Below are 13,134 nucleotides of genomic sequence, written 5' to 3'. Positions count from 1 at the left end.
GTAACACTTATTAAAACACGGCCGGATTTGGCAAGTGTAACACTTATTAAAACACGGAGGGAGTAAAAACCTGGAAAATGACATGATACATGCATTATGTATATAATAAAGTACTATAAAATAAAGTTTAAATGAACATAAATATGTAAAAAAATATCATTACCTTCATTTGGAGGGATAAGTTGAGCGTTGATTACAAGATTAACGAAGAAATTGAAGGAAAGAGAGAAAATTAGAGAAGTAGAAAATGAAGGCGCCATAATAATAATTGAAGTTAGTTTTACAAGAAAGCCATTGAAATGAAGATTTATGGGGGTGGAGAAAGAATAGAGAGGAGGAATATGTAATGTAGGATGGGGGCATGGGGTCTTACCGTTTTCTAGTAAAGTATAAATCAACGTAAGTCAATAGTCATATGGGTCAATGGGTGTGATTGTGACACTGTCATAGAGGTGATTTAACATTTGGGTCGGACTGGACTAACAAAATATCTTGACATCTCGTGTTCAAGTAATAGCTTAATTGGATAAGTTTTATAGATTGAAAATTCATAATTATACAATAGCTGTATAATAAGGAATTGCTACTTATTGTAGCTGTTTTTTATTTCTTGGTAAATAATAGCACAGATAATTTCCTTGTTTTATGTAATAAAAACTCTAGTAACGACATTAACTACTTAACCTTGACACTAGCAAATTAGGGTTTATACTAACAATTGGTCATGTTACTCCGGCTTTACATCATCAGGAAGCAACCTTGATCTTGAGGGTGATTTTTCACTAATCTCCTTGCTTTGCATAGAAATTGAAGAATCCGTCCATGGCCCATCTATGGACATGCTCTGCACTTGGCTAGACATCGAGCTCCCTGAAACATGAGTTTGACTGTCTTGTGACAGTCTCTCCAAAGCCTTAAACCTTAATTCATCATTCGTCCCTGTACGTTTGACAATTGGTGCTTGGACAGGGATTTGGCCTTCAATCATACTTGCAACTGAAGACATTGAGGGTCTAAGACTAGGAGATGGATTGGTACACAGAAGAGCTATGTTCAGCAATCTCAATGCTTCATCTTTGGAGTAACTCGAGCCTAGAGTTGGATCCACAAGCTCCAAGAGGTTTCCTTGCTCTTGTAAAACATAGGCCTTCAAAATCCCAGATGGATAACAAGTTAAAAGAATAGCCTAAAGTAGAAATACACTAAAAATCTTTACATAACATATAATTAGACATGAAAAGTAGATTGTACATAGAAGCTGTTTATTACCCAATCAAGAAGATAAACAAACTCTTCCTTCGGCCTATAACTTGTGTTGCTAGTTCCACTCACAATTTCAAGTGTGACAACCCCGAAACTGTACACATCTGCCTTATCTGTGAGATAGCCTCTCATTGCGTATTCAGGGGCCATATAACCTCTGAAGAAAGTATGAAAGATAAGAATTGATTCGCAAAAAAATTATTACAAAGTACTAAAATTTTAAACTGCATGATAAAAAAAAACTTTATAACCTTCTTGCAGAACATTATGCTTCAAAATCAACAATATATAGTTTTTTTTTAACAATACACAGAGTTGCAGTATGAAAATGAATAGACTCACTGATAATTAATGTTATTATACAGAGTACAAAAAAAAGATATAAAATCATTTAATTTGAATTCTATCTACAATTCCACTGTTTCTTAATTCTCTATAGGCTATACCACTAAGATAAATTAAGGTATTTAGTACGGTTACAGTAAGGTATGTTTGGTTTAAAGGAAAGCAGTTTAAACAAACATTTCATTGGAAAAAAAATTGTAGCAGACGCTAAACATCAAAACACCTTAACTCTGGTATGGTTTCATGCTAGAAAAATTGGAGTAAGAAAGAAAGAATGGATATGGGAAGCAAGGATGGTACATAAAATTGAGATGAATACTTATTTCTCTAAAATCTGTTTCCACCTAAAAACAATTTTCAACCCAAGAAAGGTAAAACCAAACGAAGGAAAATGGGAATGCTAAATTTCCATTTTTTTTTTTCAAGCAAAGGACTTTTAGTGGTGTGGTGTTACTCTATTTGTGCATTTGAGAAAGGCAGTATACATCAAAATAGGATATCATTTCTCTTCCGTTTTTGTAAACTTGTTCGTGAAAGTAACTTCTTCATGGTTCTAGATATATGGAAAATAATAATATTAGGTCCAGATCCTACATATGAAACCTAATGTTTCTTTTGTTAAGAAGAAGTATTTGACTCACATTGTTCCAGCAATTCTAGTGCTAATATGCGTATTCTCATCTTCATCAAGTTTAGCCAGACCAAAGTCTGAAATTTTGGCGTTCAAGGCCTTATCAAGCAACACATTTGTTGCCTTAATGTCCCGGTGAACAATCTTGAGTCTTGACTCCTCATGAAGGTATGCTAATCCTCTTGTGATTCCCAAGCATATCCTCATTCTTGTTTGCCAGTCCAAGTGCAACTTCTGATTCTCTTTACCTAGAAAGTTGGCAATAAAATTTAAAAAGGGCATAGATTGGATAGAAATCAAGCTTTCTAGTAAAAGAAGCAACTTAATACAAGATGCTAAAAAAGGCACTTGCCAAACAGTGCACGGGCAAGGGAGTTGTTTTCCATGTATTCATATACAAGCAATAGCTCTTTTCCTTCAATACAACACCCATAAAGCTTCACTAAATTTGGGTGTTGTAAAGCAGAGATCATGCCTATCTCATTGACAAATTCGCGATTTCCTTGCTTTGATTTGGAAGAAAGCTGCTTGACGGCAATCACTTTACCATCTGGTAGTACACCCTAACAAAAACAAAATTAATATTAGAAAATCTCAATAGTAAAAATTAAGAATGAATGCCAAGACATGCTTGTTACATGCGTCTGTTTCTTTAAACACAAAACAAAGGTAAGAAAACTATGAACCATAATTACCTTGAATACAGGCCCAAAACCTCCTTCACCAATTTTGTTTCTGTGATCAAAGTCATTGGTAGCTGCTTTAATCTGCCTCAAAGTAAAATATCCCGTACCTAGCCTTCGGAGTTCTGCCATATGTACATTAGATAAGACATACCCAATTAGTGGTAATACATTCCAAACTTTATTATCATTAAGCTGTAAAATAAGTGGTAAAATCTTTATAAGAAATTACAACAACAATTTTTTTTTTTTCGAAGGAAATTACAACAAATTTATAATAAGTTTATAGTCCCGATGTTCAATACTGCCATCACAAGTAAATGGCCAATTTGGAGCAGAATAAAACACATGATTACCTTCATTTTCCTGGCTTTTTCCACCAAAGCAACCCTTCATCCATAGAATTACCAGGATAGATAAAAAAATGGCACATGAAGCAAGCACAATTCCAACAATGGCTCCAACAGACAATCCTTTTTTGACTTTGAAATCTACAAATAAAGTGATACGTTCAAATTTACAGATAATTTAAGCCACATAAATGAAGTACGATAAAACAGTGCTTAGTAATACGACGTTGACTCACTGGGCGTCACTGTAATCCCAGATATAAGAGGTCCATATACACCTCTGTCAGGAGACCCTGTTGTTCCTCTTCCAGACCAGTATAAGAAGATCTCAAGGGTGGTCCCATTGACAAAGACATCAAAGGCCTTGGTTATCTCCTTTCCAGCCCCTCCAGCTTCAGCCTCGATATTGAAGTCTTTCAGCTTTATATTCCCCTGTCAAACCAATATAAACAAGAAGACTAACTTATACTAAATATGAAGTACATATATATATATATATATATATATATATATATATATATATATATATATATATATATATATATATATATATATATATATATATATATATAATTGGGGGGGGGGGGAGGATAGGAAATTTTGTTGAATCACCTGTATTGCTACATCAAAGAAGCGCCTGCCAATGTTGTCAAAAGTTCGGTCATCAGCAAACATTATCTCGGCAAAGTGAAGCTTCACATTGTAACTTCCTGGTATCAAGCAAAGGCCATAATATTTAAGTGATAAAGGTGCCAGACGAGCTGTTTGATAAATACCCGTCACATTAGGGTTGGATGTTTCCATTGCCAAGAAGCTGGCTTTGTCATCATAAAGAAAAGATCCTGTGCTACTATAAGCCCACTTTTCTCCACTTGCGAAGAAAGTGGAAGGGCCTCCAGGAGTACTGTCCTCGTCGTATTCATTCCCTCGGAAACTCATCTTGTTTCCACCACAATTGATAGACATAGAATAATCTGTAGAAACATGAGAGCATGACGAGAGTGCTAGAATAAATTGTTCTTCTTTCTAGTTTTTTTTATGATAATAGTAAGAAATACTAGGGTAAACTAATAGCAAGATATAAAATATTCATGTCAAAAAGATCGCGTTTACAGTTACAATCTACAAAAATCTAGTAGATTCTTACATTGGGGCTTATTGGAGCAAGGAAGGTCCCTCCTCAAGCACCAACTTACTCTGCAAAATCACAATGTACTTTCATAATGACTCAAATTTATGTGAGCATTGATGACTTTTTAAGGTTCAATATATGAAGAATCAGTAGTAAACAGAGCTTACTTGTTGGTCTTTGCAGACGAATAGCTGGCGACAAGATTCCTGTTTCATAATTGATTAATAAAAAATGGGATCATATAGTTAGGCAAAAAGCTTAATAGAAAAAGCAGCAAAGTATTGCAGATGATCTTACACATTTGACTGCTGACAACTAGCTGGAGATGAACCAGTGAAATTGTTATAAGACACATCGCTGCAACAATAAGATTGGAATTATAAGATTTATGATTTTCAGAAAAAAGCACTTCTATAAACAATAAGCTATAAAAGAAGAATGACAATAGAAAAATTTTAAAAATCAAAAACCAAAAAACCTTACTAGTTTTGCCTGCTATACAATATCCAACCTGGCAACGGTCCAGAAAATGAGTTGTTCGTAAGGAACCTACGTCGAAAATAAGATTTGAAGCTCAACCTAATGTAGTAGTTAAAATGGATGATCCAAAATGAATGTATTTTGACTTACAGATATCCAAGTTTTTGTAAATTCTGCATTGATTCGGGAATTTGACCACTCAACTGGTTGTAGCTCAGGTCTCTACAAATAAGATATAATTACATTTCAATCATTATATATAATACCTATAGGCCACACACTTTACAATTTACAACGCAGTGTTCTTTGTACAAGTTGTAAGCTCTAAATTATGGCAGATAGACGCGAGAACTCACAGAAGTTTCAAATTTGGTAAGTTTCCAATGAAATCGGGGATTGGACCAGTAATTGAGCAGTTTCGGAGTACCCTGTACACAATTTAATAAAAGAATCAGTAAATTAACATCTAAAAAAATGCCAAATTTCTGCTGAAACAATAAAATAAAATAAAATATATAAAATAACTCACAGATACTGTAAATTTTCCATATTTGTCAGGTTTGGGAAAGTGATACTTCTTGCATTTAGATCAGAAATTCTCCTGAAAATTAGAAAACAATCAAAGATTTATCAAAAACTAATGCTTGGTATGCTGTTTCCAACTTCACTAATTAGTAGCCTAATTTATACACTAGTATATATTTTCTTTATATATACAATAGACTGAATTGACAGTTTCTTCAACCAAAGTTAGCCATGTGAGCCTATCATGCACACTTGAAGTAATAGGCCACTCACAAAATTGTCAAATTTTTCAAACTGGAAAAGGTAGACGGAATCGACCCCTCCAAAGACGTTCCCTGAATATCACTGTAAGATTTATAAAACACTACATTAAATAAAATATACAATCTGAATATTGGTTGTGGCCAGGAAATAATATTTCTACCAGATATAATGTGGTTAAATCAAAACTAGTACACTCACAATGCGTTAAGGTTGGTTAAAGTACCAAGAAAATCAGGTATCTTCCCAGTGATCAAATTCCCACTAAGTCTTCTGCAAGTAGAACACAGTAATAGTTTAGCAAACAGAAGTGTAGCTTGATTAAACTTCACATATGGAGTTGGAACATACAATTCAGTGAGGTTCTTCAAATTGACAAATGTTTCGGGAATTGTTCCATTAAAAAAATTTGCAGCAAGCACCCTACAGAAAAGAAAAAGTGTGTTAAATGCGCTAAGTAAACAGTGATACGAATATCAAACTATAAAAATCTAATATCACGAATACAACATGCTAAAAAAAATATGAGGAGAGTTTGATTCATTTATAAACCCAAAGGAGGTTCCAAACTAAAACCTGTTGGTGGTACTCCTCTAGCTTATAAGGTGGTATATACTCTATTCTTTCTTCAACGAGGGAGATCACAGAAGTGGAGAACAAAGGAAGTTTAACACTAGCAGCTTAAAATCATAGATTGAAGACAAGTAAAATTCAATACTACTCGTAATTAATAAAATGTACTCCCTCTGTTTTTAAATACTTGATCCTGTTTCTTTTTCCGGCCGTTTTAAAATAGTTGCTCCATTTCCTTATTTGAAAAGCTTTTACAATATTTAATTAATTTCTCTTACCAAGTGGACCCAACAATATTAATTCCATATTCTTTCTCCTTCAATTCTCTCCACTACTTTTGGTTTTTTACAATTTTTAATTCTTCCACCAACCTCATTACCTCAATATTTTATTACTTTCTCCGATTTCTCCTAAGACTCCGTGCATGGAGAAATGGAGCAAGTATTTAAAAACAGAGGGAGTAACATTTTGCACATAACCAACCAAGTTAAATATGATATGGGTTCATTTCTAGTAAAAAAAACATTCCAATGACTAAAATGCTTTGAAGAAAATGAACTCACATTCTTCTCAAGCTTTTCAAATTTCCAAGGCTCTTAGGCAATGGACCTCCTAGTCGGTTATCTTCCAACATTCTGAGTAAATCCATGTAAAAACAGATAAAGGATCAAATCAGGACTATTGATAGCCAACATCAACGGCATAGGAACAATCAGTTAAAAATATTTACAACTCCTCCAGGGTTGAAATTTGACCAATTTCTTTCGGAATGGGACCAGTCATCCGGTTCACCACAAGTGATCTGCAAAGCAAAAAGAATTCAGATACAACCATGAACAGTATATTCTTATGGTGGTTGTCTTTAAACAATAGAGATTGAGCACAAACAGTTACAAATTTGTTACAAAAATCACCAGGCAAATTCAATATAGTTAGAATGTGTCATACTTACAAAGTAACAAGTGGAATCTTCGATAGAGTTTTAGGGATCGTTCCATGAACATAGTTTCTAGAAAGATCACTGCATTAATGCTTAACTCATCAGGATCTTCAATGCTAAATATTGATAATTGAAGCATCAAATATAAATGAAGAGAGTCATAAAAGAACAGATGATTTAGCTACTTTTCACTGCAAAAGAGCATCCTACTTACATTTCTTGCAGCTGAGTAAGGTTCCCAAATTCTTCAGGCAAGTATCCAGTAAGATTCAGACCCTTCAATTGGCTGCAAAAAGAAGAAAAAAAAATCTCATTACAACACAGAATCAAAAGGCCAAACCAATGCACATGTATTCACCATAAAAGCATAGCCAGTACAACATACAGCCCATGCAATTGCAGACAACAGAAAAATGGATAGTGGGACAGCTTGGATTTTGTCACTGTTTAATTAGGAGCAGTAAGGCGTCAAATTAGCATTTTGGCCAATAAAAACAATATTTCTCATGTTTGGTAAAGAGCAGTTCAGATTAACTATATTCGATGACACCACTAATCTTTGAGGATGCTTTGAGTGGAGTTAACTATATAATGAAACAAAGGATCTAACAATACAACAGCACATTTCACAACCTCCATGCTCCATTTAACAATTTCAAGCCCGGTTTCAAAAAATAAAAACAATTTCAAGTCAAATTCGCAGTTCAGATGTGTGTATTCTTAGACTTGAATCAAATTATATTGTAAGAAACTACTATATTACCCACCTTAAAGAGCTAAAAATTTGGCATTGGCAGTATAAGCAAAGAATTCCTTAAACATGGTGACTTTTAAAACCATAATTCTAAAAGGTAGTTTTTGAAATCCTGTACTTTGTATATACATTTCAATGGCAAATTTAGAGATCTAATACGAAGTGGAAACCAAAAAGGAGCCATTCAATTCCCCATCCATCCTCTCACAAGTTTCCAAACCCAAATTTATCAAGGACTGAAATACAATATGATCTACCAACCCAATCAACCCAAGTTATGAACTAGGAAGTGCTCCTTACAGCATATCATCATCTCCTAAAATAATGTACATTGAAGAGAAGTCTATTATAAATACGAAAAGTAACATATAAAATGCATATATGATAATGAAGGAAGAGGCTATAGATAAACTAATCTGAAAATGGAGACAAATAAGATGTAAATGAAGAACATACATATTCGTGACATGGCAAACAGTGCCACTGTTAAATGTACAATCACAAGTAACGTTGGTAAAAATATCGACGCCAAAATTTCTATTGAAGCTTCGACCCCCATCATTGCAGGATTTGTCCGTGACCTTCCAATATGTCTGTACTGCAGGAATTGACTGGATCTCTAATTTGTCTGATATTATTTTCAGGGCTTTCACTGCCAACCCACAAGTGAAACAGTCAAACAACAACAAAACCAAAGCCCTAATCCAAAGGGATACAAACAACTTCAGAGCTTTCATGAAAAAATTAAACTTCGATTAATAGATCTGGTAATTAAAAGTTTACAAAACTAAAAACCATATGTGAAAATTCGACTTCATAAAAGAAAAAAACTACTGGTAGTTTAATTGTCACAGTCTGTAAAAATTGATAGTCTTTTCCTTGTACATGTTTTTCCCTTCATCCGCAACATTAAGGTAAATCTAGTTGAAGGATGATTTTAACATGAACTTCACATCACATTACTGATTTAATTGTTTTGTCTAAGCCTAGCTTATATATTAGAAAGGGTAACTTATACGAAGTATTAGAAATATGTTACTCTTGACACTGAAGAGCAAGGAGACAATATGTTTGACAAATTTTAGTATCAAATATGATTGTATGGGATTAAAAAATCATCCAAAGTACTAACCTGTACTTTTTTATGGTGTAGTCATTTATATTCCAATTTCCACCACAGCCCTAGTCCATCATCCACCTTTCTCCGAATTCAACTCAATGAAAACTCGTCCCCTAAACCTCCACATTAGCCTCACCAAATCAGTCCATCATCCACCTTTCTCCAAAATCAACTCAATGACAACTCGTCCCCTAAACTTCCATGTTAGCCCCACCAAAGCAACCGCCAACCACTAAACCATGCACTTATCTAAATTATGTAGCAATTTTACTAAATCCGTTAATATTGCAGCAACTCTTTTTTAAGACTCCATATCGATTAGTGATTTTTTCTAGCACAACAAAAACTATAACTATTTTCCCAAACTTACTAGACATCATTATAGAATAAATCTCTATTCTATAAGGATTGGTGTCTAACATATGAATTTTAACATCAAAGCCCGAACCTAATTGTTTTTTACATTCCAAAACTCATTATCACATTACATAAGCAAGATATATTAAATAATAAATCTCCAATATTACATGCCAAATATAACAAATACAATTATACAAAGTAACATTCCAAATCATACAATCAAGTTTCCCCAAGAAAAATCTCATTGTTCGAGTTTGGCAATACTCCCTCCCTTTGAGATTTCCCTACAAGGGCAGAAGGCTAGTATAATATAAACATCAAATAATTAATTGCCCCCTCTTTCATTGTTGACATATTCTTATGTAATAAGTAATATGATACAAATTTGTTTCCTAATTTCTACTAATTATGTCATCCTCCCTAGCCTATTGTCGGGAGATGTTTTTGTAAATCAAGTTACTCAAATTAATGTAATTTAGTTATTGATGCATGAAATAGATACTCTAAACTCTAAAGTTATTGCTCATACTGTCAACGAATTGTTCAGTCATTTAGAATTTTGGACCACATACATATTTCTTAATTTTATTTCCATAAATATATTCATATATGCTATGACTAGATTATACAATAGATAAAATTTATCAAGACTTAGGATGCCATGTTATTGTCATGTTGTGATATGTCTTAGCAAGTATTTTCACTACTTGCATTCATACAATACCCCACAATATTCAACATATTCAAAGTATGTACTAAACAAAGAGTATAAACTTTAAATGCACACGGTTTGCAACGGTGTAGGTGTAATAGTAAGCTGTCTTTGTAATCTAAAAAAGCTCAAATTTGCATTGACTTGTCCAAAGTCCCTAAACTTTAATTAAAGCTAACAATAAAGCAATTTATTCTCCAAATATTATATGAAATGATTTTATACTCCGTACAACGTAACTACTATTTTTACTACAAGTACGTCTATAGAGAACCATACAGATTAATCACAAAATTGGATCTCACGAAGGAAGTATTACTCAATCAAACAATTTTAAGGAATTTACAACCTCCTAAATTCCCGTAATAAAATTTAAATATACTTTGCAATATGAAATAGAGGGAGTATTACTCAATCAATTCCCGTCCAGATAATAGGTTCAAATTTGTTTTATGAGGAAGCTTATTTTACGTAACAATGTAACATTAAAAAAAAAAAAAAGCAAAAACAAATTGATAGTCGAGAAAAATAATATGTACTTTGTAAAAAGTAATTATTGTTTGAAGTCCCTATCTATGTTAAATGTCATACCAAAATTGTTATCAAGATTGATACTAAATTTGATTTTAATAAGACTAGTATGACAGGTACGAATTACAATTAAAGGACATTAGAATTGAAATTTTAGCCGTCTATAACGTCGACTTACTTAAGTAGCTTTTCTATCTTGTGAAAGAGTCGACAAATGAGTCAAAAGAATCTTCCTCTACTTTTATTTCATTCATTCCCTTTCTTTGAAAGAACGATTGTGATGACACAACATTTTTTGGTCCATGTAAAAATAATTACAAAAAAAGGATGTGGAGTTGGCTTGATGGTAGCACTCCCATCTCGTAACCTCGAGATTACGGGATCGATCCTTGCCCCCAGCATATGCTAGAATTTCCCCCGCCCCCCGTTGTACCCGCCCTCGTGGCTCATATGAACCAAAAAAAAAAAATTACAAAAAGATATAGACACAATTTGATCACATATTTTACATATTTCTCTTAATACTAAACTACTTAAAATATACTATCTCCGTTTCTTTTTAGTTGACACATATTCCTTTTAAGAATTTTTTTAGTTGACACGTTTCATTTTGAGTAAATTTTTTACCTTGCATTTCCATTCTCTCTCACTATCTCTCCCCTCCTTAATATATGTGCCTAAATCAAACGCGTCAGTGAAATAGAAACGGAGGAAATATATACTACCTTTTAATACAAATAATATCTCAAAAAAGTTGCAAATAATAAAGATCGGACGTATGTGCCCGATGTATCAATCACCAAACCCGAGGTACTAAAGCAAGTGGAACCCATAACATTATTAATTAAGTGTAAGTTCAATAGAATTATTCACGTTACATTCTTAACTCATATAATAAGATGTGATTAATACTGTAACAAAAATTAATTTAGAAATTCTAACAATAGAATTATTGGGAAAATCCAAAAAGTACTACTAATTTTTCATGGGTGTCAATTTTCAGCAGTTAAAATGAGATTATGCGAATGTGGTACAACCAAATAATAAAAAAACGACATAAATGGCCCAGTCTACTCAATAGTACTGTAATTAAAATCAAAAAGAACAAAATAATCAATTATTGTATAAAAAATAAAACAAATAATCAATAAATGATGTAAATAAGTCGAAAAATGAATCAATAATTGACGAAACATTCACAAATCATTTTCCCGAAAAAAAAAAAAAAAAAAAAAACAACAACAACAACAACTATATTTACATAATAAACTGGAAATTCGCATGATACGCAGTATAAATATGTAAAATTATAGTGTTACCTTCATTTGGAGGGATAAGTTGAGCGTTGATTCCAAGAATTACGAAGAAATTGAAGAAAAGGAAGAAAATTAAAGAAGTAGAAAATGAAGGCAGCATATTAATAGTTGAATTTAGTTTACAAAGTAACCATTGAAATGAAGATTTATGAGGGAGAAGAAACAGAGAAGGTGAGAAACAGAGAATGAGAGTGTGAAAAGAGGAGAGAGAAAGAATAGAGAGCAGTTTTTTTCAGGAAAGGTTTGGAGGAATGTAATGGATGATTGGGGATTTTGATTACCGTTTACAGGTAAATTTTAAATAAGGCTAATATTTAAAGAGAAAATACAAGTGATTTTCACGATAAATAAAACAATGTTTATCTAGTGATATTTATGTCAACAACTTTTATCAAATTGAATGTAGATCCTAAAATCCACAAATGTTGATTTATTTACAATAGTATCATGTTAATTGAGATAGTTAATTAATTTAAATACAGATTAAAATAGTACTCCGTACTAAATAAACGATTTTTGTTTATGATAACGATCAAGTGAGGACTCCCCCATATTTACAAAAGTGTCGTAATTGAGACAGCCATATGGTAATGACTTGTGACAACGTGACCGTTACATTCACATTCAAGCAATTACTTCAATTCATAGCTTTTATTACATCATAAATTGATTAAAGTAAAGCTTAAACAAAACTTAGATATTAAAATGATTATCACTTTCTCTCTCTCTCTCTCTCTCTCTTTTTTTTTTTTTTTTTTTGGAGTTTAGAGAAACACAAAGTGAATAAATAATTTATTTTGATAATTTTAAAACAATGTTGCAGTTAAAGTTTTTTAAGAGAGAGAAAATGGCAGATAAATGGATGTAGAGAGAAAATGTAGAGAAATGGGCGAGGAAAGAGAAGACGATTCAAAATGGCTTTATTTTTTTATTTTTTATTTTTTTTATGTATATATATGGGTGGTAGGGACGGTTAAACAATGGGGGCTGTTAAATACCGCCAACAATTTTTATCAAATCACCAACATTAAAAGTGAATGGACATCAATAGCCTTACTTATACCCCCACCCATCTCCCTCTTTCTCTTTTATTTTATTCTCTCTCATCACCCACAAGGGCCACAACAAGCACTTCCCACCACAACAGCAGTTGTACGT

General features: G+C 32.8%; 1 protein-coding gene across 2 annotated transcripts; it reads right to left on the bottom strand.

Annotated features, from left to right (window-relative positions):
• Nucleotides 1–568: 568 nt before the first annotated feature.
• LOC145629196 (putative LRR receptor-like serine/threonine-protein kinase At1g53440) lies at nucleotides 569–12,418 on the bottom strand. 2 transcript variants are annotated; one of them, XM_081681736.1, is made up of 24 exons: nucleotides 11,980–12,418; nucleotides 8,394–8,589; nucleotides 7,398–7,469; nucleotides 7,196–7,264; nucleotides 6,974–7,045; nucleotides 6,807–6,878; nucleotides 6,022–6,093; nucleotides 5,872–5,943; nucleotides 5,683–5,754; nucleotides 5,414–5,485; nucleotides 5,241–5,312; nucleotides 5,035–5,106; nucleotides 4,888–4,953; nucleotides 4,702–4,761; nucleotides 4,572–4,610; nucleotides 4,420–4,469; nucleotides 3,885–4,246; nucleotides 3,509–3,704; nucleotides 3,279–3,413; nucleotides 2,935–3,047; nucleotides 2,592–2,802; nucleotides 2,250–2,487; nucleotides 1,270–1,420; nucleotides 569–1,147 (listed from the first exon to the last, which is right to left on the bottom strand). In XM_081681736.1, exons 1-24 carry the CDS (start codon nucleotides 12,074–12,076, stop codon nucleotides 728–730), a joined length of 3,051 nt encoding a protein of 1,016 aa, XP_081537862.1. In that variant the 5' UTR covers nucleotides 12,077–12,418; the 3' UTR covers nucleotides 569–727. The 2 variants fall into 2 exon arrangements, with proteins under 2 accessions (XP_081537862.1, XP_081537863.1); XM_081681737.1 differs by lacking the exons at nucleotides 7,398–7,469; nucleotides 8,394–8,589; nucleotides 11,980–12,418 and having other exon boundaries at nucleotides 6,999–7,045.
• Between the last annotated feature and the right edge of the window lie 716 nt (nucleotides 12,419–13,134).

This window comes from Chenopodium album, chromosome 4, assembly GCF_948465745.1.
Source record: "Chenopodium album chromosome 4, dcCheAlbu1.1, whole genome shotgun sequence".
Taxonomy (NCBI): Eukaryota; Viridiplantae; Streptophyta; class Magnoliopsida; order Caryophyllales; family Amaranthaceae; genus Chenopodium; species Chenopodium album.
Note: the sequence above shows the minus strand (reverse complement) of the source record. Positions and strands in the feature narration are given on the sequence as shown.

What these genes read in the sequence shown, in the direction of transcription:
- LOC145629196 (XM_081681736.1), bottom strand. Translation starts at nt 12,076, where the DNA reads ATGCTGCCTTCATTTTCTACTTCTTTAATTTTCTTCCTTTTCTTCAAT. An exon ending in TTGAAAAGCTTGAGAAGAAT is followed by an intron (nt 6,094 to 6,806) that starts GTGAGTTCATTT and finishes TCTTTTCTGTAG; the next exon opens with GGTGCTTGCTGCAAATTTTT. An exon ending in TGGGATTACAGTGACGCCCA is followed by an intron (nt 3,414 to 3,508) that starts GTGAGTCAACGT and finishes CTTTATTTGTAG; the next exon opens with ATTTCAAAGTCAAAAAAGGA.